The sequence below is a fragment of the Elephantulus edwardii genome, unplaced genomic scaffold, assembly GCF_000299155.1.
Source record: "Elephantulus edwardii isolate Elephantulus edwardi_28Jun2011 unplaced genomic scaffold, EleEdw1.0 scaffold00146, whole genome shotgun sequence".
Taxonomy (NCBI): domain Eukaryota; kingdom Metazoa; phylum Chordata; class Mammalia; order Macroscelidea; family Macroscelididae; genus Elephantulus; species Elephantulus edwardii.
In genome coordinates, this window is record NW_006399896.1 from 5,286,341 (window position 1) to 5,310,921 (window position 24,581).

The window sequence follows — 24,581 nt, forward strand, 5'->3', positions numbered from 1 at the left end:
GGCACATAACAACAACAACCTCTTTCTTTTCTTAAATTTGTCACATTTTGTCATTTTATTGACCCTTCCAAAGAACAGCTCCTGGTCATTTTGATGGTTAAAGTTGTTTTTCTGTTTTCCGTTCCACTGATTTCAGCCTTGTCTTTACAATTTCCTTTCTTCTGCAGGGTGAGTTATGGATCAGTTCCAATTTGAAAGCACACAACCATAATAATTTTTTCTTTAGATCCACATGAAGTCAGGTCACTTCTCTAGGTAGAGCTATTCAGTGCCTCAGCTCCTGCAATAATAGGCCAACTTTGTTCAATTTAATATATAAGAATATTTTACCTTGTAATCTAGTATAGAATATATATGTGCATAACACACAACAAAAGTTTACCATCTATGTATGTACCATGTAATTAGATATTTCTCTAAACTAAACAAAGGAACCTCTGGTGCCCAAGCCTAGAGGGAGTTGTGTTGCTACTCAAAGGTCATCCCTCTCTGGTAGTTCAAATCCATTACTGACTCCATAAGAGAAAGATGGTCAATTGCCAAAGTGATTTAAAGCCTCACAAACCCAAGAGAGAGGGTCTGCTATTAGTAGGTTCCAACTTGATACTTAAGTAAATTTGATACTTCTTGTTGTTGCTATGTGCCATCCTGTCATCTCCGACTCATAGCAATTCTATGTACATTAGCTTTGAAACTTACCTTACCTTGAGCCAGTCTTATCACCTCCAAAAGACCTAATCCCAGTCACTGATTGAATCCATCTCATCCTGGGTCTTCCTCTCCTGTGCTGTCCCTCCACCCTTCAAAGCATGATGTCTTTCTCTACGGACTAGTCCCTCCTGGCCACATGTCCAAAGTATGTGAGAAGCAGCCTCAAAATCCTTGCCTCCAGGGAGCAGCCTGGTTTCACCCTCTCCAGGACAGATCTGTTTGCTCTCCTCGCAGTCCACAGCATGTTCAACACTATTCTCCAGCACCACAACTCAAAGGCATCAATCTTTCTTCTATCATCCTTAGTTATTGTCCAGCTCTTGCATGCATAACAACTAATTGTGAAGACCATGGCCTGGAGCAGGCACATCCTAGTCTCTAGATGGACACTGTTGCTCTTCAGTACCCTAGAAACATCCGAGACAGCTGACTTTCCCATTGCAATTCATCTTTTAATTTCCTGACTGCTGGTGCCAAGAGTGCTGATCGTGGAACCAAGCAAGAAGAAGTCATCAATAATCTCAGTTTCTTCTTTGTCTATCATGAAGCTGCTAATCAGCTCAGTGGTGAGAATCTTTGTTTTCTTGATGTTGAGCTTCCATCCATACTGAAGGTTGTCATCCTTGACCTTTTTCAGCAAGCACGTCAGGTCCTCCTCAATTCCAGCAAGCAGTGCTGTGTCATCTGCATAATGCAGGTTGTTGATGAGTCTTCCTCTAATCCTGATGCCACATTATTCCTCATAAAACCCAGCCTCCTGAATGATCTTTTCATATAGAATAAAAAGGTATGGAGGTGGGATACATCCCTGACAACCATCTTTCCTGACCCTGAACCATGCAGTGTTTTTCTGCTCTGTTCTAACTACTGCTTCCTGGTTCAAGGATAGATTTCACATAAGCCAAATTAAGAGTCTGGGATTCCCCATTCTTTTCAAGGCTAGTCACAATTTGTTGTGATCCACAAAAAAAAAAAAAAAAACCAAACCAAAAACAACCTAAAACCCACTGTTACAAGGTGGAACTGACTCACAGCTAAGATCCTCCAGTGGGTTTTCAGAGAATGTAAACCACACGGGAGGACATCGCCCACCTGGTGGATTCAAACCACAAGAGAAGCAGGGCTTCTGGGTTAGCAAGCAGTCATTGAGGTCAGGTTTCAGTACAAGCTCCCTGCAACTCTTGTACCTGTGTATTAATGCATTTAACCTTAGCCAGGCTTTCATTCAGTGTTGAATTAATAAAGGCCCATATATTCCCATTGATGAGGCTCAGAATTATCCTTTAAGGTGAGAAAGAAATCTATGAATTTAACATAAGTCATCATATAGATGAATTCTTCTGAAGATAGGAAACATTGTAACTTGCAGCTCATGAAAAGCATTGCAGTAGAAAAGCAGAGAGGGCTGAGACCAAGCCGCTCCTTCTCAGCCTTCACTTGAATTTCACTCTGCCAGCGGATGGTTGGGAGACCGTGAACACACTGACTGACCCCATGAGACCTCATCTTCCCCATCTGACATAAAGCAATAGGCAAAGATGAAATGAGGGCCAGGCACAAGGCCAGCATCACAGAGTGCACAGTCAGCATGATTTCATTCATCCTCCTCAAGAGTCTAGAAACAGGCATTTCATTTTAGTACTGTCATGTTTAAACCCATGTTTCTGTTATGACAATAAAAGGAAATGGCATAATTATAAGCAATTACCTGAAGCATTGTTGAAAAATGCCTTATTGCTTCATCGTAGAGACCACTGCCAATCAACACATAGGCGATAGCTATGAAACAAACACAGAAGTATTATAGGCATGAGGGCAGAACTCAGCGTGGAATCAGTCTTTGCTAAATCTGAAAACAAGGCCCCAGGAATTGAAAGCAATTTAAAAAAAAAGGTAGAAGAGAATAAGACAACATTGTAGTCTTCTAACTTGACACTACTCAATCGTCTGGGTCTCTTTAAATTATTAAACTCTACTGTAAAAGACTGCCTACAAAGAGGAATTCTGTTTCCTTAACTCATCACTCACTTCCAAATCCTGAATTGTTTCTCTCTCCAGATATGAAAAGAGCTATTAATAAGGCTCAGTAAAAACCAAATAACAATTCAATGTGATTTTACAGTGAAAGTTACAAGAAATACTTAAATAAAATCACATATTTGAATTCTTAGATTGCAAATTAAGGTAACATGAACAGAAATTTAAAATACTACAAAAGGCTGTGAATACACACAACACTACTATGCATTGACAGTCTTCCCATACTTATGTTTAAAATAGTCAAAATGCTATTTAAACTGAGGGACTCCATTTTGTAACCAATATGTCATTTTAAAATATATATGTGCCTCTAGAGCAGTAAACTGAAAGCTGTGGGGAAAGGGAGAAAAGAGCCCCCACCCAAACATCAGCCAATCCTGTATCACCCTGTTTTCGCGGGCTTTCCTTTGAACCAGCCAATCCTGTATCACCCTGTTTTCACGCCCTTCCTGTGAACCAGCCAATCCTGTATCACCCTGTTTTCACGCCCTTCCTGTGAACCAGCCAATCCTGTATCACCCTGTTTTTGCGGGCTTTTCCCTTTAAATGGGCAGGACAGCCCAGAATCGGGGCCGCGGCCATCTTCCCTGTTGTATGGGCACGGTTTGGAACGCGGCCCGGATTCGAATCTGAAATAAATTCCCTCTTGCCCTTGCATCGGTGTCGGCTCCTTGGTGACTTGGGGGGAACTGGATTTGGGGCATAACAAAACATCCACTAAAGATGAGTACATCTGATCAGTAAGTGTATGGGGTAGTCAGAATTAAAAGTCACAAGTGTTTAAAATATGGCAGATTCTAACTAAACTGTCTCACTTGTCTTTAAAAAAATGTAATATTCTAGATTATCTTGCCCTAGTCTTCTCATCTCTTAAATGAGTATTGTTTAGATTTCTTCTCCATATTTCCTTTGGAGGGTGGTCTGTGCCTTTAAGGATGCACCTTGGTAATAAAACGATCTTCCCTATTTTATCTTAAAAAATAATAATTATGTGTTTAATATGAAGACAGTACAAAATACATTTAGCAAACAATCAGCTGCAGCCTGAAAGCCTCTTGTTTAAGTCAGTCAGGACCAGGTGGGCAGAATATCGTATTTAAAAGTCGGTTGAGCCCTAGGGCAGTGTTAATTGTGTTTGGAAAAATCATTGTTCTAAAATGATTCAACTGAAACACTCAACAGAGAACTGCCAGAAGTGCTAGCTGGGTTTAGAAGAGGCCATGGTACTAGGGATATTATAGCTAATGTTAGGTAGATCTTGGCTGAAAGCAGAGAATACCAGAGGAATGACTATCTGTGTTTCATTGACTATGCAAAGGCGTTTGACTGTGTGGATCATAACAAACTGTGACTGACTCTGAGAAGAATGGGGATTCCAGAACACTCAATTGTGCTTATGTGAAACCTGACCAAGAGGCAGTCATCAGGACAGAGCAAGAAAACATTGCCTGGTTCAAAATCGGGAAGTGTGTATGCCAGGGATGTGTTCTATCTCCATACCTTTTTAATCTATATGCAGAACGGATCATCCGAGAGGCTGGGGTCTATGAAGAGAAATGTGGCATCAGGATTGGAGGAAGATTCATCAACAATCTATGTTATGCAGATGACACAACCCTGCTTGTTGAAACTGAGGAGGACTTGGAGTGTATGCTGCAGAAGGTCAAGCACTACAGCCTTCAATATGGATTGAAGCTCAAATTCCAAAATCAATCTCCATAATAGTCTATGTGTTTCCTACTGCCAAAGGGGCCCTTTAGAGTAGTGAGAGAAGACCTTCACCCTGAAACCCACAGTGTCCCTTTACAGCAGGAAGTAGCTAAGAGAATACGCCATCCCCTTTTCCTTATGAATCAGGGTGAAGTCTCTCTCAGGGAGGAGTGATAGGGAATGGCAAGGGACACACTGACAAAGGAGATTAATCAGAAGTGGCTTTGACAAGCAGCACTGTGGCAACTGGACAATTAAAACAGACATTCGGGGGGGGTGGGAAAGAAGAACGAACTGGGGAGAAGGGTGGAGAAAACAGTGCAACAATGAATGAATGAAAACCCAAAATCTCTGTAAATGTTCATTAAAACTAATAATAATAAAAAAAAAGAAAACAAAGATTCTCAGCACTGTGATAGATGGTGAAGTGATTGAGACTGTTAACAGCTTTAGTTTGCCTGGTTCCACAGTCAACACTCTTGGAACCAGCAGCCAGGAAATAAAAAAATGAATTGGATTAGGAAAGTGTGCTGCCAGGGACCTCTCCAGAACAATGATGTCAGTCTGGAGACTAAGGTGTGCCTGATCCAGGCCAGTCTTTGCAATAACTTGCTTTGGGTCAGAACACTGGACAATGACTAAGGATGATAGAAAGAAAACTGATGCCTTTGCACTGTGGTGCTGGCAAAAAGTATTGAACATACTGTGAACTGCTAGGAAAACAAACAGGTAAGTCCTAGAGAGAGTGAAACCAGGCTGCTCCTGGAGGCAAGGATTCTGAAGCTCCATTTCACATACTATGGACATGTCCTAAGGAGGGACCAGTCCTTGGAGAGGGACATCATGCTTGGGAGGATAGAGGGACAGTGCAGGAGCGGAAGACCCTTGATGAGATGAATTTACTCAGTGACTGAGGTAATGAGGGTAGGTGTGTCAGAGACAATAAGCTTGGCACTGGATAGAGCAGGGTTCAGAACTGTTGTACATAGGGTTACTATGAGTCACAAGCAACTCAACGGCACATAACAACAATAATGGCACTGGTCTGTCCTTTTGCTGTACTGAGATAATTTGAGCTAGCTGTGTTACTGAATGATATGCCACTGACATGTCAAATGGTTACCATAATGGTTACCCATGGTGGACACAGTTTGGTAGAGCTCCCAGATTAAGACAGGCTTAGAAGCAGGACTGACATTCTGTTAAATCTGGACAAGGGGGCCAAAGGGGAAAATGAAGAATTCAAAGAATACACACGTCAAGAAGAGTGAATGGCCTCATCCACCGGGCAGAACTAATAGTGAACCATAAATCACAGTGGAATGTCCCTCCCTAAAGAGATTGTTATAAAAACCCTCCCCAATAAGATCATGGTGTGACTGCCCATTCTACATCATCAGAATGAGGAACCTCATCTGGGAGCTGCCCTTCCCCCCCTTTCAATAAAGCTGTGGTAAACTTTCTCTTTATATTTTTTGATTAAAGATTTTTTAATGCAATATATATATATTTTTGCAGAATATTCTTTCCATTTAATTTTCCCTCCATTCATTCATTGTTGCACATTTTCCACCCTCCCCTCCCCTCCTTCTAGTTCATTTTTCTCTTGGAAGGAAAAAAAATTCTTTCATTGTTATACTATCCCCCCAGTCCACTATCCACTTTAATACACATTTCTTTTTCTGTAATCTTGTAATGAAAATACTACCTAATTCTATATTCCTTTTAAACAGTTCTCTCCCTCATCTGTTACAATGTAGTATACATTATTTATCCTCTCTTTTCTTAGGTTCCCCCTCAACCCAGATGTCAGTCCAATTTTAAACAGTGGCACTGTGCAGTATTAGTCCTTTTGTGACTAAGATGTTTCACTCAGCATTATGTCCTCCAGGGTCACCCATTTTGTATAATATTCATGAGTTCTTTGTTTTTCAATGCAGCATAGTATTCCATTGTGTGAATTTACTACAGCTTCTCTACCCATTCCTTTGTTAATGGTCACTTAGGTTGTTTCCAACTCTTTGCTATTGTGAGCAAAGCCGTAATAAACATGGGTGTGCCTATCTCTCTTCTCTCTGATTCCTTCCTTAAGTCCATTAACTTAACACATTCACTTATTAAACAGAAGACCTTTGGAAATTCTATAAACATCAAAGAAAGGAGGACAGTTATAGAACAGGTTTCAAATCTTTTGTTCATAGGGTTGCTATGAGTGCTACTCAATTCAATGGCACTTAACAATAACAACAACATAAAACATATAAATGAAAAACAATGTATCCGAAAGACAAAATTAGACACAAAGTACACAAGTGAAACACAATGTATATGAATGACTATGCAAACCAATAAAAAATGTTTAAGAAGACAAGAAAAATATTTTTTCTTTGTACATTTTCTCCCTTTCTCATTATTTGACTATAACTTTCTAAAGTTAATTGGTTTTCTACCCAATCAAACATATTTTGTTTTCTGGCATGAATTACAATGCCCACACTGTAATCACACTCTGCTTTTCTTGTGATATTAGGCAGATCATCCCCTTACTGCATACTGTTATTCATTTACTCATTTTTCCTTCCCTCTCAGGGTAACTGTCAAAGGATATTTCTTTCTGTCCCGAAACCTTTCCTTAGCTTTTTAATATAAGAAGTTCATATTGTAGAGTAGACTTATACAACACATGTCCTTTTGTGACTGACATATTTCACCCAGCAGAATGTTTTTCCAACTTACTGTGTTTCAAGGATTTTTCACTAAGGCAACTAAAATTTTTCCTGGCATGAATTGCTCCAATTCCTTGGCAGCTGAAAGGAGTAGGAACACAAAATGTATGGGAAGATTGGGAATATCTTCCAAAAAGGACTTAAAAAAAAAAAAAGTAGAATTTACTAATACTGAGCCTCATAACAACACAAGAGATTTTGGGAACATTTCTCAAGTAAAAAGAGGGGGAAAAAGAATTTCTTTGGAAAAAATATTATGACCAAATTCTCAAAATGTTAATATCATTCAACTACCTAAAATCCAGAAAACAGACATTTTTAGTAGCGAGCTAGTATTATTTGTGAAAAAGCAATAAAATGATGAAAATAATAATAACAGATTTTATGTTGCACCTGTAAGATGTGGCAGGCACTGTCCTAATTATTTTTATTCCTTATTTGCACTGATGCAACTGCACTTACTGGCCCATTTTACAGACAAAGGAATGCAGCATAAGGAAGCTACACAGGAGGTGTATGAGGTGGGAACAATGGACAGTATGCAGGGAGCTGTCAGCTCAGGAGCCTACTTTACTCCACATGAGCCATGGACATGCCCACCACCGTGCCCAGGGCTGGACAGCAGATAGCCCAAATTCCTCCTATCCACATGTGACACACACACACACACATACACACACACATACACACAGGTTGATCATGTCCATCGTGCCAAGGGCTAGACAGCAAACAGTGTGGATTCCTCCTATATCACAGGGTCACACAATTCGAAGGGTGGAGGGAGGGGTGGGTAAAGGAAAGGGGAAAGATGCAGTGTGTAAAACAATGTATACAAACTTTGTAGGTAAACCAGTATAAAATTTAAAAATGAAATAAAAATTAAAAAAAGATAGTAGGTGTAGTTTTTGAAAGATCACCATGTGAGAAGGACCTGTGTTCACTCACACTTCCTAACTTTCTGATAAACAAACCTGTAGGAAATCTTTTTTAAGATTCTGTTCATATCAAGAGTTCTAGAATTTTCTATTCATCCTCCCACAACCAGTAAATGTGTTAAATGATGAATAAATAAATGAGTAAGCCAGAAGGAAAAATGGTTTTAGGGGACACATTTTATATTTTTGGGAATAGTTTTAAATTACAGGCCATGATTTTGTTGTTATTGTTGAGTACCGTTGAACCAGAAGTAACCCATAACAGACCCTCCAGCAGGTTTTCAGAGGCAGTTAATCACCAAGGAAGAGACTGTCCATCATTCTGTGAAACAGCTGGTGACCTCAAACCGCATGCCTTCGTGATTGCAGTGCAGCTTCTTGCCACTAGGCCACCAGAGCTAAGCCATGATTAAGCTTTTTAATTCCACTCTTGCCACTGAAATGTAAATATTTTATAAGGAAAAATTTAGAAGCACTCATTTAAAACTCACGTTAGCCCAAAACTTGTGTAAACAGAAATAACTGTAAGGACTTGAATATTTTTATGTCCAAAGATACACAGGAAACAGTTGGACATCTATCAAGACCTCTACTAACTGTAATTTCACTGCTGAAATGCTTACTTTTAGATGGAGAATAACTGCATCCCCTCAAAGCATACTTTGACAGAACAAAAAACAAAATCAATGGTGGCAGAAAGTCACACCAGTTCTGGCTTGGCCTATACCAAGCAGGTATGGCAGGGTTGTACCCATGAAAACACAGAGAACATGCTCAGACTTCAGAAGAGCCTAAATATGGAGGCTTAAAGAGAAACTAATTCTCCTTTTTCCCCCCTCCTTGGAACCATGGAAGCCACTGTAGAGAAAGGGGAGAGGGGGGAAAGTTCCTGCAGTGCCACAAACCCTTAAGAAAAAGCAAAGGGATGTCATGGAAATTAAGGGTCAAGCACTTGCACAAGAAGTTTGCCCAAAAGTTGCTTCAAACTGCAAGGAGCAAGCTTATCTGTGAAAAGGCTAAGAGCTACCACAAAGAACATAGGCCGATGTACAGAACTGAAATTTGAATGGCTCAGATGACAAGAAAAGCTGGCAACTTCTATGTACCTGCAGAACTCAAATTAGCATTTGTCATCAGGATCCGAGGTATCAATGGTGTGAACCCAAAGGTCGTAAGGTGTTGCAGCTCTTTTTCCTTTGCTAGATCTTCAATGGCACCTTTGTTAGACTCAATAAAGCTTTAAATAACATGCCGAGGATCATGGAACCATAACTCTCAGAGGGTGCCCAAACTGGAAGTCTGTAAACAAACTGTTCTATAAGCGTTGATTTTGGCAAAATCGCTAAGAGGCAAATGTCTTGGACAGGAAACATTTTGATTGCATGATCTCTTGGTAAATATGGCATCATCTGCATGGAAGATTTGATTCATGAGGTCTACTCTGTTGGCAAATGCTCCAAAGAAGCAAACAACTTTTTGTGACCATTCAAGTTGTGAGATTCATCTGTGAGATGGAATGAAGAAAAAGACCACCCATTCTGTAGAAGGTGGAAATGCTGGCAACTAAGAGACCAGATCAACAGATTTATTATTAGAGGAATGAACGAGGGTGTTAATCATGATAATTTTTTGTAATCTGGTCTGTTTTTGTAATTGCTTTCAAACTGAAAAAGCTTAGAAAAGAATAATTAATTCTCAAGTCTCCTCAAAAATTGCCACCGACTAGTGTCCACACTGCTACAGAGTCAATCCCAACTGGGTTTACAAGGCTGAAAATCTTTATGGGAAGAGACACGTCTTTCTGCAGAGTAGCAGCTGGTGGATTCAGACCACTGATCCCTTGAGTAGCAACACTAAACGCTCTGTGCCACCAGAGCTCCCTAAAAAGTAATTACAAAAAAAAAAGTAATTACCACTTTTCAAGATATGTCTCAATTATCGGCCCTCAAAGAAGGAAGGAGATAATGTAGAGAAGTGGATCATCTCACTATGAAACATGGATGTCTGAAGAAGTGTTAAAATGATCATAAGACAGTCTGGGAAAGAGCGTGACATGCCAAAGCATATCTGACACCCAGGAGAGCACCTTGTCCACTGCCGTATTCAGCTTAGCCTCCGCTCACATGTCGGGGGGTCATGCTTATCTGACCCCCTAACACCAGCTTGTCCACTGCCGTGTTTCAGCTCAGCCTCTGCTCCCATGTCAAGTGGTCTGAGGTAAGCAAGGCATGCTCATCTGACACTACGTCCCACTGCCGTGTTTCAGTTCAGTCTCTATCCTTCATCAGGAGGTCTGGGATCAAATGAGGCACGCTCATCTGACACCATGTCCACTGCTCTGTTCCAGCTCAGCCTCTGTCCATTGTCGGCTGGTCTAGGAACAAGAGAGGCATGCTCCTCTAACAGTGTGACATCAGCTTGTCCACTGCAATGTGTCAGCTCAGCCTCTGCTGCTTTGTACGTTGGTCTAGGATGTGTGAGGTATGCTCATCTAACACCATGACACCAGCTTGTCCGCTACAGTGTTCCAGCTCAGCCTCTGTCCCTTGTCGGTGGTCTGTGAGTGAGCGAGGCATGCTCAGGCTTATCTGACACTGTGACACCAGCTTGCCCAAGTAATGGCTGAGCAGGTCAGACTCGAGTCCACACCTGCAGATCTGAAAGAATTCAGTTTGTTGGCACCCACATCCTTCAAGCCGGCATGAGCTGACTGGCCTCGGGAGCTTCAGCCGAGCTCTTCTGTTACGTAGATGGGTAAGTCTTCCGTGGTTGCACCATCTGTCAATTTATTATCATTCACATCTGATACTGGTACACAAATAGTCCTTTTATGAACGATGAACAGTATTCATTTCCACAGAAACATGGCTGGAAAAACCCTCAAAGGCCACTTCAGCCACATCTTTCTTAACCACCATGTAATAAATGGGAATCTCAGAAGAACAAAACTCCCTGCCCTACATCAAGCAGTGGCGGCATAGCCTCTTCGGCCTTATTTCCCCCAGCCTACCCTGCCATCCTGCTCTGCACCAAACACCATCACACATGCATGATGGGACTCTAACACTTGCCTTACCTAATTCTTCATTCGTGCTGTCATTGTCAGTAGCAAATGGGAATCTCTTCTGTTCTGCAACAGACTTGGCCTGGCTCTGAAAAAATACCAAAGAGGTGTTTTAGCTTATTACAAATGAAGAAAGAACATACACTACAAGTCTATCATTTTAATAATAAAAAACTGTATTAACATTACCTTTAAGTCATACTAAATACCACACCGGAGTTTATAGTATAATAGGAGGTTAGTCTCCCTTATTATTGGTGGTCTTACTCCCATCAGTGGTCCCTTTTCACTTCTGCAGGGAGCTCAGGTAGCCTAGTGGGTAAGGAGCTGCGCTGTCAACCAAAATCAGGCAATTCAAATCCTCCAGCTGTTCTGCAGAAGAAAGATGGACAACCTCCTCCTGGGAAAACCTGGTGGATGGTCAGCTATGGGTCGATTCCCACTTGAAGCAAACAACAACAGCAGCAATAACATGGACTACCAAAAGAACAGACAAACCTGTCTTAGAAAAAGTGAAGCCAGGGTGCTCCCTAGAGGTAGGGAGATGAGACTTTGCCTCATATGTCCTGGGGGTCTATAGTCAGGAGAGGCCAGTCCCTGGAAAGAGCATCGTGCTTGGAGAACGGAAGGGCCAGAGGGAAACAGATGACCTTCACAAAGACAGACTGACACAGTGGCTGCACTAAGGGCTCAGGCACAGCAGAGGCCGAGGATGGCCCTGAGTGGGGACAGTTCTCTGCTGTTACACTCGATATTCAGTGACATCTAACAACAGAAGTGCTCAGGCATATGCGGGGGTACTTACTCTCCTGACCAGTGTCTATGCTAGCTAGCCAATAACTGGCATTAGTCAAGATAAACTTGGATCTGTTGGGTTTCACTAACTAAAATCATGGGGTATTGGTGGCCTCCTGGTAAGAAGCTGCACTGCCATACTAAGAGCACACGGTTCAAATCCACCAGCTGCTCCGCGGGAGAGGGACAGGCGATCTCCTTCTGTGCAATTAACTGCCTCTGAAAACCCGCTGGAGAGTTAGCTATGGGTCAGTTCCAATTCAACCAGACACAGTAACAACAACTGAAATCACGAGGTTTCAGGAGGTACTTCCATTTACAATCTTGGGATACTCAAAATCCATCCAAAAATGAAAATACAGAGGAATACTTGGATTGTCCATAAAACAGGCCAAGAAAAAGCTAGTTCTCAGAAAAACACAAGCTTATTTCAAGATCACTAGTCACAGGTGCAGACCAGAAGGATGGCCAAACAGGTTCCTCCAATCAGGAGTCTAAACAAAGTATGACAGATGGAAATGCAACTATCGTGCTTTGGTGAAAAGATGCCCTGTCAGTTTTTAGTGGAGCTTTGAACCACACAGATCTTCTAAGTCTTCTTCAAGACATGGCAGAGTTAACAGACACATGAAGAAATGCTCAAAATCACTGACAATAAGAGAGATGCAAATTAAAACCACGTGAGACACCATCTCACCACAGTAGCGGTGGCAAAGCGTAACAGAATAGCAAATAATAAATGTTGGAGAAAACGTGGAGAGATAGGTACACCACTCTGGAAAGCAACTGGCACTTCCTCAAAAAGCTGAATATAAAAATTCTAGATGACCCAGCTATTCCACTGAATATGCCCTGAGAGAATGAAGCACAAAAGGAGATTTATACAACAATGTTCACAGTAGCATTATTCACCATCAAAAAAACACGGAAACAGCCCAAATGTTCAACCACAAACAAATGAATTGAGAAATGATGGTACATTCACATGATGGAATACTACACAGCATGCAGGAGCAATGATCTTGAAAATCAGTACCTAACTTGATAACTTGGGAGAGACTGGAGGGTATTATGCTACGTGAACACAGTCCCTTATATTAGAACAAATATTGTGTAAGACCATTACTGTAGAAATAAAAAGGTAACTAGTAAAGCATGTTGGAGGATCCAAGGGGGGAGCAAAGGGGTGTGGAGGGGTGTAGGGGCTTAATCACAGGGTTGTACAATTTGAGGGGTGGAAGGAGGGATGGATAAAGGAAATGGGAAAGATTCAGTGTGAAAAACAATGTATATGAATTTTTAAAGGAAACTAGTATAAAATAAAAATTAAGAAAAATAAAGACATGGCAGATTTAACAACTCTGGTGGCTTAATGGTAACAAACTGTGTTGCCAACTCAAAGGCATGCAGTTCAAATCTACTGGCAGCTCTGCCAAAGAAAGGTGGGCAATCTCCTCCTGTGCAATTTACTGCCTTTGTAAACCCACCGGAGGGTCAGCTATGAATCAGTTCTGACTCAGTGACACTCAACAAGTCTTCCCACCCTGTCACATGGTTACTGATGAACACAGCCAATCTGAAAGGTTTCCCTGCTTAGCTCACTGCGCACAAAGTGAAAATGACAAACACTGCTTTGAGTTTAAAAAGTCTTATTATGCCAGACAGTGTTCGATATTTGATTTGCCATGCCTCTGTGCTGAGAAACACGAGATGAGAAAAGGAATGACATCCCATAAAAGGAGAAAGCATTTTCTAAACCACATCGGGAACTAGTGAGGGACAAAAACCTGATATAAAACTGTCTTTATTTTATTCAAATTAAAAATCTGTACCACAAGTAGACAGGGAAAGTACAGTCTGAGCAAACTGTATTCATGATTGGGAAGAGTGTCATCCATGTCTAATTGTCCCTGCTAGTTTGCTAAGCACATAGAGGTGACAAGTCAGTCATGGTTATAGTCAGAACTGAGCACTGCCAGTAGACAACCACATGCTCCTACAAGCACGATGTCTCAGTTCCTGAAAACGGTCTTGCTTGATTTCCCTAGTTTCAATACTGGAGAAAGCTTTTCTTTCTCTTTTGATTTCTATTTTTACTTTTAAACTCATCTCTTAGTGACAGTAAGAGTGCAGACCAACTTAATCAGAGTTCATGGCTATCTTCTAGCACACAATCTATGCCAAAATAAGTATCTGTGGAAGGAAGGAGTGAATGAATAGTTAAGTTCTGTTTTCATTGTAGAAAACTCCAAAGTTCATGACCGGTGATCTCCCTCCTATTGGCACTCAAACAAATCCAAGCTCCCAGCTGCCCTTCCAGCTTCTCGCTGGTCACCTCCACTCCCCACCCTCCACCCCCAACTCCTCACTGCCCCACTAGTGGGTCTTCAGAGGCTGTGAACACAGGAGGAGACTGCCCATCCTTCTCCTGTGGGGCAGCTGCTGGGTTCAAATTCCAAACTTTCAGTTGCCCCTTCAGTGCCAAGCTGCCCCTCTGGTGTGTTTTCAGAGGCTGAAAAATCACAGAAAGAGACTGTCCGACTTTCTCCTGTGGGGATGCTGCTGGGTTCAAATCGCATGTCTTTTCGGTTGACAATGCAACTGCTTCCCACTAGGCCACCAGAGCTCCCCTCATAAGCACAAACTGGCAGCACCTTAAGCTGGAAATGAAAGTAGCAAAATATATTTGAATATTGAGAGTAAGAAAGTTTCTTCTAACTCTAAGACTCTAACTATAACTCAAAGAATCTAACCATAAGAAAGTAATCTTATTACTTTGTACTTAAATATCTTCAGTTTTACTTCTTTTAAGATAGCCCACTGTGATTTTAAAATGTCTAATTCAAAAGCTTTTTTGTTTATCAAGTTAACGATTAAATAGTGAATCTGATTAATTCAGTTCATCATTTCTTTGTGATTTCTATCCCAGTGAAACTATCTTGTTGTGAACATCTGGAGATCCAGATTAAACCTTACTGCATGGGGGCAGGGGGGAGGGCTGGGCAGGGAGAGAAGTGCAGCAATGAATGAATGGAAATCCAAAATCTCTGTAAATGCTCATTAAAATTATTTTTTAAAAAAATAAAGCTTAAGAAGGAAAAAAAAACCTTACTGCATGAAAAGAAAGTTCTGAGAAGGAAAAACCCAAAAATATTTTTTTAAACAGAAGAAGCAAACAACATCTACAAGATGTTAAAAGACATAGGGAGGGGGGAAAATCCATGCTAAGTGAAAAGAACATTAAGTATAAACATGAGCAAAAAGCAAGTGAGCATATGATAATCTGAACAGAGGTGTTTCTAAGGTCCTTCCAGTTTGTAGCAGCTAAATCCTAGAAGGGAACATGCTCACCTGGGTGACCAGCTGCAAGGGACACACGGAAGTGAGCACACACCCCTGCAATGACGGCTGGTCACAATGAATACACACAACCGATAGGCAAACAGACAGGTAGGTGGATAGATTTAAAGCACCCATATTGGAAAAGCTAAAGAAATAAAATCTTGCATCTCCAAGTACATTAACGACACACCCGTTGCTGCAGACACGACTCTCATTACAAGAGACCCATGTTGAGGGTGGGAGCAGAGGGTTGAGAATGGGTAGGGGCGAAACCACAAGGTTGCACAGTGTGGTGGGTGGAGGAAGGGATCAAAGAAATGGGGAGGATCCGGGTGAAAAGACAGGGTAATGATGGGCAAGGTCCAACGGTGATAAATTTATAAAACATAATGCATGAGAATAATTGTATGAAACACAATGTGAATTAAGACTAGTGTGAAACAGAATATAACCAATAAAATTAAAAAAGAGTGAGAGAGAGACCCACGTCACTGGGTTTTAATGGCTGATTTTTCGGAAGTTCATCTCCAGTTCTTTCTTCCCACGTGCCTCCTCTGTACAGACTTGAACTCCCAGCTTCTGTTTGGTAGCATAGCATTTAACTGTTCTCACCACATAGGGACAACCAGCAACAAAATTCAGCCATAATGCCTTGAAGGAGGAGGATGAGCAATCTCCTCCATGGAATTACTTTTGTTGTTAAGTGCCATTGAATCATAGAGGACTCATAGCAACCCTATGAACGAAAACATAATTTTCATCGTTTCTCTAAGTAAATAGTTTCCTGGGCTAAGCTATTTCATAATTGGAAGTCACTCCTGCTTCCAGGTTTGTTTTAATTTGAAGCTCCATCAAAGACTGTCTACCATGGGTAACCATTACTGCATTTGACACATCAGTATGACAGTGTTTACCATTATAACAACCACACGTTACCTCTGTACAGAATTCCAGCCTCTGAAAACCTGCTGGAGGACCAGCTTTGAGTTGGTTCCGACTTGATGTTATACAACATGATATACACGATGCTCTCAGTCAGAACGACTGACAATTCCGCTCACAAGTGATAATAATGCAATGTGACACAGTGATCTAGCTTTGTCTTATGTGCATAAAGCTAAATGGATCTAGCTGACAATCAGAAGCCAACTACATCTTCTGAAGCTCATCCACTCCATCTCTGGTCAAACAACACAGAAAAGGCGGCTGGAAGAAGCGTACCAGAATCTTCTCCGTGTTGAGTGACAGCAAAGAGTCGCAGGATGGTGATCCCTTGGGCGTGCAGTCTGGATCGTGGAAGTGCAGAAAGGATGACTCTGAAAAGCAAACATGCCTTGTTATTCTCCTCCCCTTAAATCCAGGGTTCTTACCTGCTCAGGTATGAACTAGCATTTTAACATCTACAAAATCCAAACAAGGAAAAAGAGGAAAAATAAACATAGCCTCTTCTGTCTTTATAACTGTATACATTGTGTAAGTGTACACAATGTCTTCCTGCTCCCAAAGGTCCTGAAAACACATAGTGGTCCTCATAGCCCTGCTTGAAACAAGCAAAGACAGTTAGACCTCTCAGATGATCAAATGAGGATTAGGAAGGTTGCAATGTAGTTAAAAACAAGAATACCAAAAACAGTATTAGCTCAGTGCTCTTTTCACTAGGCATGTCAAGTTATTATCATTCTGAAACCTACAAAAAAAAAAAAGGCCAGTGTCATTAAGCTGATTCTGACTCCAAGCAATCCTCCATCAAGTTTCAGAGGTTCCAAGTCAAAAGACTTACAGAAAGGGAGGAGACAGTCCATCTTCCTTTCAGGGAACTACTGGTAGGTTTGAACTTCTGACTTTGCAGTTAGCAGTCTAATACCTTACACACTGTACCATCTCCCCCTCAATGTCGCTGTATCTGAACTGACTCACAGATGATCCTCCGGCAGGCTGTGAGGCTGTAAACCACAAGGAAGGAGACTGCCTATCTCTGTCCCAACAAGTCACTGAAAGATGTGAACCATCGAGGCATGGCCTTTGGGTCAGTGGTGACACTCCCTCCAGACCAAAGCAGGAGCTTCCATTACACCATCCTTAAGACCCGTTAATCTCATGTATGTAGAATTCATCATCATTTGGGATTTTTCCCCCCAAATCTAAAACAAGAGACGTAAAGGAATAAAGGGAGAGGAGGCAAACCCAGACCAGAGAAACCTAATGTCTGAATGTCACTAATTTGCCTCCTGAAAGCTTCAGGTGAGCTCCATAGGTGCTCAGGATATGACTGCCAGAGTCGACCACAGTCGACCACAGGCCTGCCTTCCAAGTTGCCATCAACCTTTCCGTCAGCTGTGAGCATGCCCAGTGGCTGCACCAACACACATGGATTCTGCAGTCATCAGGTCATCATGTTATGCTCAATGAACTACATGAAAAAAAGAACAGACTACAGAGTAACAAATATCAATATCAATCATTCAAGGAATTTACAATGTAGAAAGTAAATCCTTATGAGTGTATCTCTTAACAATATATAACAAGGCATGAATCATGAAAAAACCTCAAGGTAGGTAGTGATAACTAAAGGATGGAAGGCTAGATTTCACAGGGGCACCATGGAGCTTAAAAAGATGGATGAGATCTCAACAAAAGCCTAGAACACAAACTGTGACAGCACTTTTAAAGGATTATACACCAGGCTCAGGTGGGATTTATCCCAAGAGTGCAAGGATAGTTCAACATGAGACACTCAATATAACACACCACAATAACAGAGCAAGAGTAAGAAGAGCATTCCAACTATTGTAGAAAGATATGTGACACAATGTAACCATCTTTAAAGAAAAGAAAGAAAATTCCTCAGCAGGATAAAGGACAATGATAAAAAAATCCCACAGTTAACATCAGACTTAAAGATCTTACTGATAAAGCTCAAAGACTATATATGGATTAAGATCCACACTGAACCACTGGACCAAGAGACAACATTATGATAGATGGAGAAAAGATTGAAACTGTGAACAACTTCATCTTGCTTGGATGCACAATTAACCCTTGGTACCAGCAGTCAGAAAATCAGGAGACATACTGCACTGAGCAAGTCTGCAGTTAGGGACCTCTCCAAATTACTGAGGAGTAATGATGTCAGTTCGAGGACTAAAGTGTGTCTGATTCAGGCCATGGTCATTCTAGTCACTTGGTATGCATCTGAGAGCTGGACAATGACTAAGGATGAAAGAAGAACTGATGCCTTTGAACTATGGTGTTGGAGAAGAGTACTGAACATATATGGATTGCCAAAAGAACAAATAAATATGTCTTGAAGAGGGTGCAGCCAGAGTGCTCTTTGGAGGCAAAGATGATTAGGTTTTGCCTCACATACTCTGGCATGTTGCTAGGAGCGGCAATTCCTTATCCCTACATGATGCTTGGAAAGGTAGAGTGTTGGCAAAGGAGAGGAAGATCCTTGATCAGGTAGATTGACACAGTGACTGCCACAATGGGCTCTAATGTGTCAGGAGGTATGAGGATGGCACAAGATAGTACAGGGTTCAGATCTGCTGTTCATAGGATCACTATGGGTTGTACTTGACTCGACAGCACTTAACAACAACAACAAGGGATTACACCTCAACAGAAAGGAAATAAAAAATCTTCACTATTGGCCCAATAAAGAATATTATGATTATGATAAGTGGAGGAAAGGTTGCAGTTGTCAAAGATTTCATTTTATTTGTATCCATAATAAATATTCATGGAAGCAGCAGTCAAGAAATGAAATACTGCATTGGCTAAATCTATTTAAAGTGCTAAAGAGCAAGGATGTTGCTTTAAAGACTAAAGTGCATCTGACCCAACCCATAGTATTTTCAATTGTTTCATATACATATGAAGGTGGGATAATGAATAAAGAAAATTAAAGGATTGATACCTTTGAATTGTGGTGACGGCGGAGAATATTGAATGTACCATGGATGTCCGAATAAACCAGTCTATCCTTGAAAAAGTGCAGCCAGAATACTCCTTAGAAGCAAGGACGGTGAGATTTCCTCTTACATACTTTGTCAGGAGGGGCCAATCCTCGGATAAAGACACCATGCCTGGTAAAGCTGAGGGTCTGAGAAGCTGATAAAGACCTTCAACAAGATGGAATGACACAATCATAACAATGGGCTCTAGCAGAGCAAAGGTTGTGAGGATAGTACATGACTGAGCAGGGTTCCTTCCATTTCATTGTATAGAGAGTTGCTTTGAGTTAGAGCTATAGATACTCAACCTTAAAGTCCCTGGGTGGTTCAAACACATTGCACTCAACTTCCAAAATAAATAATGTTGGTGGTTTGAACACATCCAGCTCTGCCACAGAAGTCCTGACTACCTGCCCTGTCAAGAATACACTGAGAAAACCCTACATATTCTACTCTATGAACACATGGGTCACCATGAGTCAGAATCAGCACATTTTTGGTTTTGTGCCATATTTAGGACTACAGATTTATTATAGCCAAAAAGGATTAAAGCAAAAATGGAGTGAGCATGGAGTGAGCTGTGAGAGTGTTCCCAGAACAAAGCTTCTGTGTCCCAAAGTGTTTGCCATCTTTCCAAGAACAGATGTTCTCCAGTCAACCAGGAAGCCCTCTGAGTCTCTGGTGTTCAGGATTTTACTCTATATTGTTGTTGAAACTGACCCACAGCTGACCCTACTCACCCTCCAGCAGGTTTTCAGAGTTTGTAAAGCGAATAATATCATCCTTCTTCCATGAGCAGCTGGTGGGCTTGAATTATGTGTCACTGGGATTGCACTGCAATGTCTTATCACTAGACCACAAGAAATGATAATTGGTCTCCCAGGTGAGCCTCTTCTGGTCTGGCTAGCTCCATTCCCCAGGACAAATTTTCAGGTGTGGAATGTCCTAAACATTCCAATTATCCAAAGGTTATTTCTGCAGAATCAGGGACAAAGGCCACTTTAAATAGGGTAAAACAAGGTTCTTTACAGCATAATTTCACATAACAAAATTGTTACAGTAGTTGTGTTATAAAAGTCATCATAAAGATTTTAATTTTTGTGCATTTCCCCATTTTCTACCCTGATCATGAATTAATACTGTAATGATTAAACAATGGTCTCTCAAAGCCGTTGCAGAAGCTGGATTTCAATTCTCTAAAAGATTCCTTGGAGGTGGGAGTAGAGGAGTCCAGAAATAGACCCTCATAAGTATATTCTAAAGGAAGCATTCAAACTGGTAGTAAATGTTTCTGTGAAAACTGGTTAACCAGTGAGAAAGTGGACAATGAGGCACTTTATTTCTACTAGAATAGGTCCACAAGAGTTAAAAACTAGTAAAAGATATAAAGGCAGGCAATTATAATAAAAATTTAACCTTACGTGTGTTTTATTGGTTACACAAAGGCATTTGACTGTGTGGATCACAACAAGCTGTGGCTGACATTGAGAAGAACGGGAATCCCAGAACACTTAATTGTGCTCATGCAGAACCTATACCTGGACCAAGAGGCTGTTGTGCAAACAGAGCAGGGAAATACTGCATGGTCTAAAATTGGGAAAGGTGCATCAGAGTTATATTACCCCTCCACACCTATTCAATCTGTATGCTGAACAAATTATCCTAGAAGCTGGACTCTATGAAGAGGAATGTGGCATCAGGATTGGAGGAAGACTCATCAATAACCTGCATTATGCTGGTAACACAATCTTGCTTGCTCAAAGGAAGGAGGAACTTGAACCACTTGTTACAGAAGATCAAGGAATGCAGCCTTCGTTATGGACTGCTTCTCATTCTCAATATCAATAAAATAAAGATTCTTACCACTGGAGCGATAAGCAGAGATTGAAACTGTCAACAACTTCCTCTTAATTGGATCCACAAATAACACACTTGGTACCCGCAGTCAAGAAATAAGGAGACATGCTGCCCTGAGAAAATCTGCAGTTAGGTACCTTTGTAAATCATGGAGGAGTAATGATGTCAGTTTGAGAACTAAGGTACATCTGATTCAGGCCATAGTCTTTCCAATCACTTGCTATACATCTGAAAGTTGGACAATGAATAAGGATGACAAGAAGAGAACTGACACCTTTGAGCTGTGGAGTTGCAGAAGAGCATGGACATCCCTGGACGGCAAAAAGAACAAACAGCTATGTCTTGGAGAGGGTGCTGCCTTAGTGCTCTTTGGAGACAAGATTGATGAGGCTTCGCCTCACATACTTTGGGCATGTTGCTTGGAAAGAGTCATGAGGCTGAGGAGGGTGGAGGGTCGGTGAAGGAAAGGAAGACCCTCAACCAGGTGGATTGAAACGGTGACTGCTGCAATGGGCTCAGTGTGTCTCGAAGAGTGAAGATGGTGCAGGATAAAATAGGGTTCAGACCTTTTGTTAATAGGGTCACCATAGATTGTACTAGAGTCAACAGCAACTAACAATAACAACAACATTGAGAAGAATGAGAATCCCAGAACACTTTATCTGGCTCAAGTGAAATCTCACCCTAGACCAAGAAGCAGCTGTCTAAACAAAATAAGGAAATGCTACATAGTTTAAAATCAGGAAACATGTGTCAGGGTTGTATCCCTTCTCCACAAAATTCAATCTGTATGCCTGCTTGCTGAAACAGAGAAGGACTTGTAGCACTTGCTGCAGAAGGTCAAGGACTGCAACTTTCAATATGGACTGACGCCCCACATCATGAAAACAAAGATTCTCACCATAGGGCTGATAGGCAGCATCATGATAGATGGTGAAGAGACTGAGATTTTAAATAGCTTTAGTTCGCTTGGCTCCAAAATCAACACTCTTGGTACCTGGAACCAGGAAATGAAAAGAAAAACTGCACTGGGAAAGTCTGCTGTCAGAGACCTCTCCAAAGTACTGAAGAACAATGTCACTCTAGAGACTAAGGTGCATCTGATACAAGCCATGGTCTTTGAAATCACTTGTTATGCATCAGAGAGCTGGATAATGATTTGTCGTCGTTGTTGTTGTTGTTGTTGTGTGCCAGCCAGTCACCTGAGACTCATAGCAGCCCTAAACCCTGCTATATCCCTTGCCACTCTTATTGTCTCTGACACACCCATCCCCATTACCCCAGTGACTGAATCAATCCACCCAGTGACTGAATCAATCCATCTCATTGAGAATCGTCTTCTCCTGCACTGTCCCTCCACCCTCCCAAGCATGACGTTTCTCTCCAAGGACTGATCCTACCTTGCAACATGTCCAAAGTATGTAAGACGAAGCCTCAGAATCCTTGCTTCAAGGAGCAGCATGCCTTCACCCTCTCCAGAACAATGGTATATTATAGCAGTCCATGGTATATTCAATACTCTTCTCCAGCATCACAGATCAAAAGCATCAACTCTCCTTCTATCATCCCTAGTCACTGTCCAGCTCGCTGATGCACAGCAAGCAATTGCAAAGACCATGGCCTGTATCATGATAGGGATGATAAAAGGAGAATTGAAGCCTTTGAGTTGTGGTGCTGAAGAAGAGTATTAAATAAACCATGGACTGCTAAGAACAGGTTCATCCTGGAGAGTGTTAAACCAGGATGCTCCTTGGAGGCAAGGATTCTAAAGCTCTCCTCTGACATACTTTAGACATGTTGCAAGGAGGGACCAGTCCATGGAAAGGGACATCATACTTGGGAGGTTAGAGGGACAGCACAGAAGAGGAAGACCCTCAATGAAATGGACTGATTCAGTGACTGGGGAAAAGGAGTAGGTGTGTCAGAGACAGTAAGATTGGCACAAGATAGAGAAGCATTTAGGGCTGTTGTACATAGGGTCGCTATAAGTTGTAGGTGACTCGACAGCACACAACAACAACAAAAAAAAAAGGCTGACCATATCATTTGAGAAGCTAGCCTATATGGATAAGAATGTGCTCATAAAAAAAATATAGATGATAAAAAAAAATTTCCAAAAAGACCAAATCTATACAGATGATACTACCTTGTTTGCAGAAAGCAAAGAAGACTTGAGGCATTTACTGAAAAAGAGAAAAGACTACAGCCTTTTTTTATGGGTTATATCTCAACATGAAGAAAATAAATGTCCTCACGTCTGGACCAATAAATAGGCAGCATCATGATGGAGAAAGGATTGGAGTTCAGTGATTTCATTTTACGTGGATGAACAATCAATACTCATGGTAGAGCAGTCAGGAAATCAAAATACATGTTGCACTGAGGAAATCTGCTGTCAAGGACTGCTATAAAATTCGAAAGGACAAGGATGTCAGTTTGGAGAATAAGGTACACCTGATGCAAGCCATGGTCTTTTTCAGTTGCGTCTGATGCAGCTGGACAATGAATTTAAAGTACCAAAGTAGCATCAACTCCTTTAAATTGTGTTCTTGGTGAAGAGTATTGGATACCCATGGCCTGCCAGATGAACAAACAAATCTACCTTGAAGGAAATGCAATTAAACTGCTCCTTACAAGCAAAGCTGGTGAAATGTCACCTCACTCACTTTAGATCTATTCTCAGGAGGAATCAATCCTTAGAGGGCAACATCTCTAGAAAGGGTGGAAGGTCAGAGAAAGAAAGGGAGACTCTCAACAATATGGAATGCCACAGCAACTACAATGGGCTTCAGTGTGACAGAGACAGTGAGGATGGTGCAGCACAGGGTAAGGTTTGGATCTGTTATCTGTGTACAGCAGGCTGTCGAGGAGTCTTCCTATAATCGTGATGCCACATTCTTCTGCACGAAATCCAGCTTCTCAGCACACAGACTGAATGAGTGAGGTGAAGAGACACAGCACAGGGCATGTCTTTCCTGATTTTAAACCATGTAGTATCCTCCTCTTCTGCATGGACAGCTGCTTCTTGGTCTGTAGAGAGGTTTCCTACGAGTAAAATTAAGTGCTCTGAGATTCCCATTCTTCATAACGTTATCCATAATTTGTTACCACACCAAGGATTTTGCATAGTCAATAAAATACAAATAAACACATTTCTGGTATTCTGATGCTTTCAGTCAAAATCCAGCTGACATCAGCAATGATATACCTCATGCTACCACCTCTTCTAAATTCAGCTTGAATTTCTGCCAGTTCCTTGTTGATGTACTGCTCCTGTCGTTTTAGAATAATCTTAAGCAAAATTTTAATTGTATGTGATACGAATAACATTGCTCTAAAATTCTGTTAGATGGTGAAAATGACAATCCTACCAAAAGCATTCTACAAATTCAAAGCACTCCCAATCCAGATACTAAATTCGTTTCTCAAGGAAATTGAAAGGGAAATT

General features: G+C 41.3%; 1 protein-coding gene across 2 annotated transcripts in view; it reads right to left on the minus strand.

Annotated features, from left to right (window-relative positions):
- The window catches only part of TTC13 (tetratricopeptide repeat domain 13), a 124,680-nt gene that overhangs the window by 95,634 nt on the left and 4,465 nt on the right, over window positions 1-24,581 (minus strand). For both annotated transcript variants that reach the window (XM_006894552.1, XM_006894551.1), the window contains exons 2-4: window positions 16,545-16,639; window positions 11,199-11,274; window positions 2,420-2,490 (exon numbers count right to left, since the gene is read on the minus strand). In XM_006894552.1, the coding sequence (XP_006894614.1) occupies window positions 2,420-2,490; window positions 11,199-11,274; window positions 16,545-16,639 (242 nt within the window). The remainder of the gene's footprint in view (window positions 1-2,419; window positions 2,491-11,198; window positions 11,275-16,544; window positions 16,640-24,581) is intronic.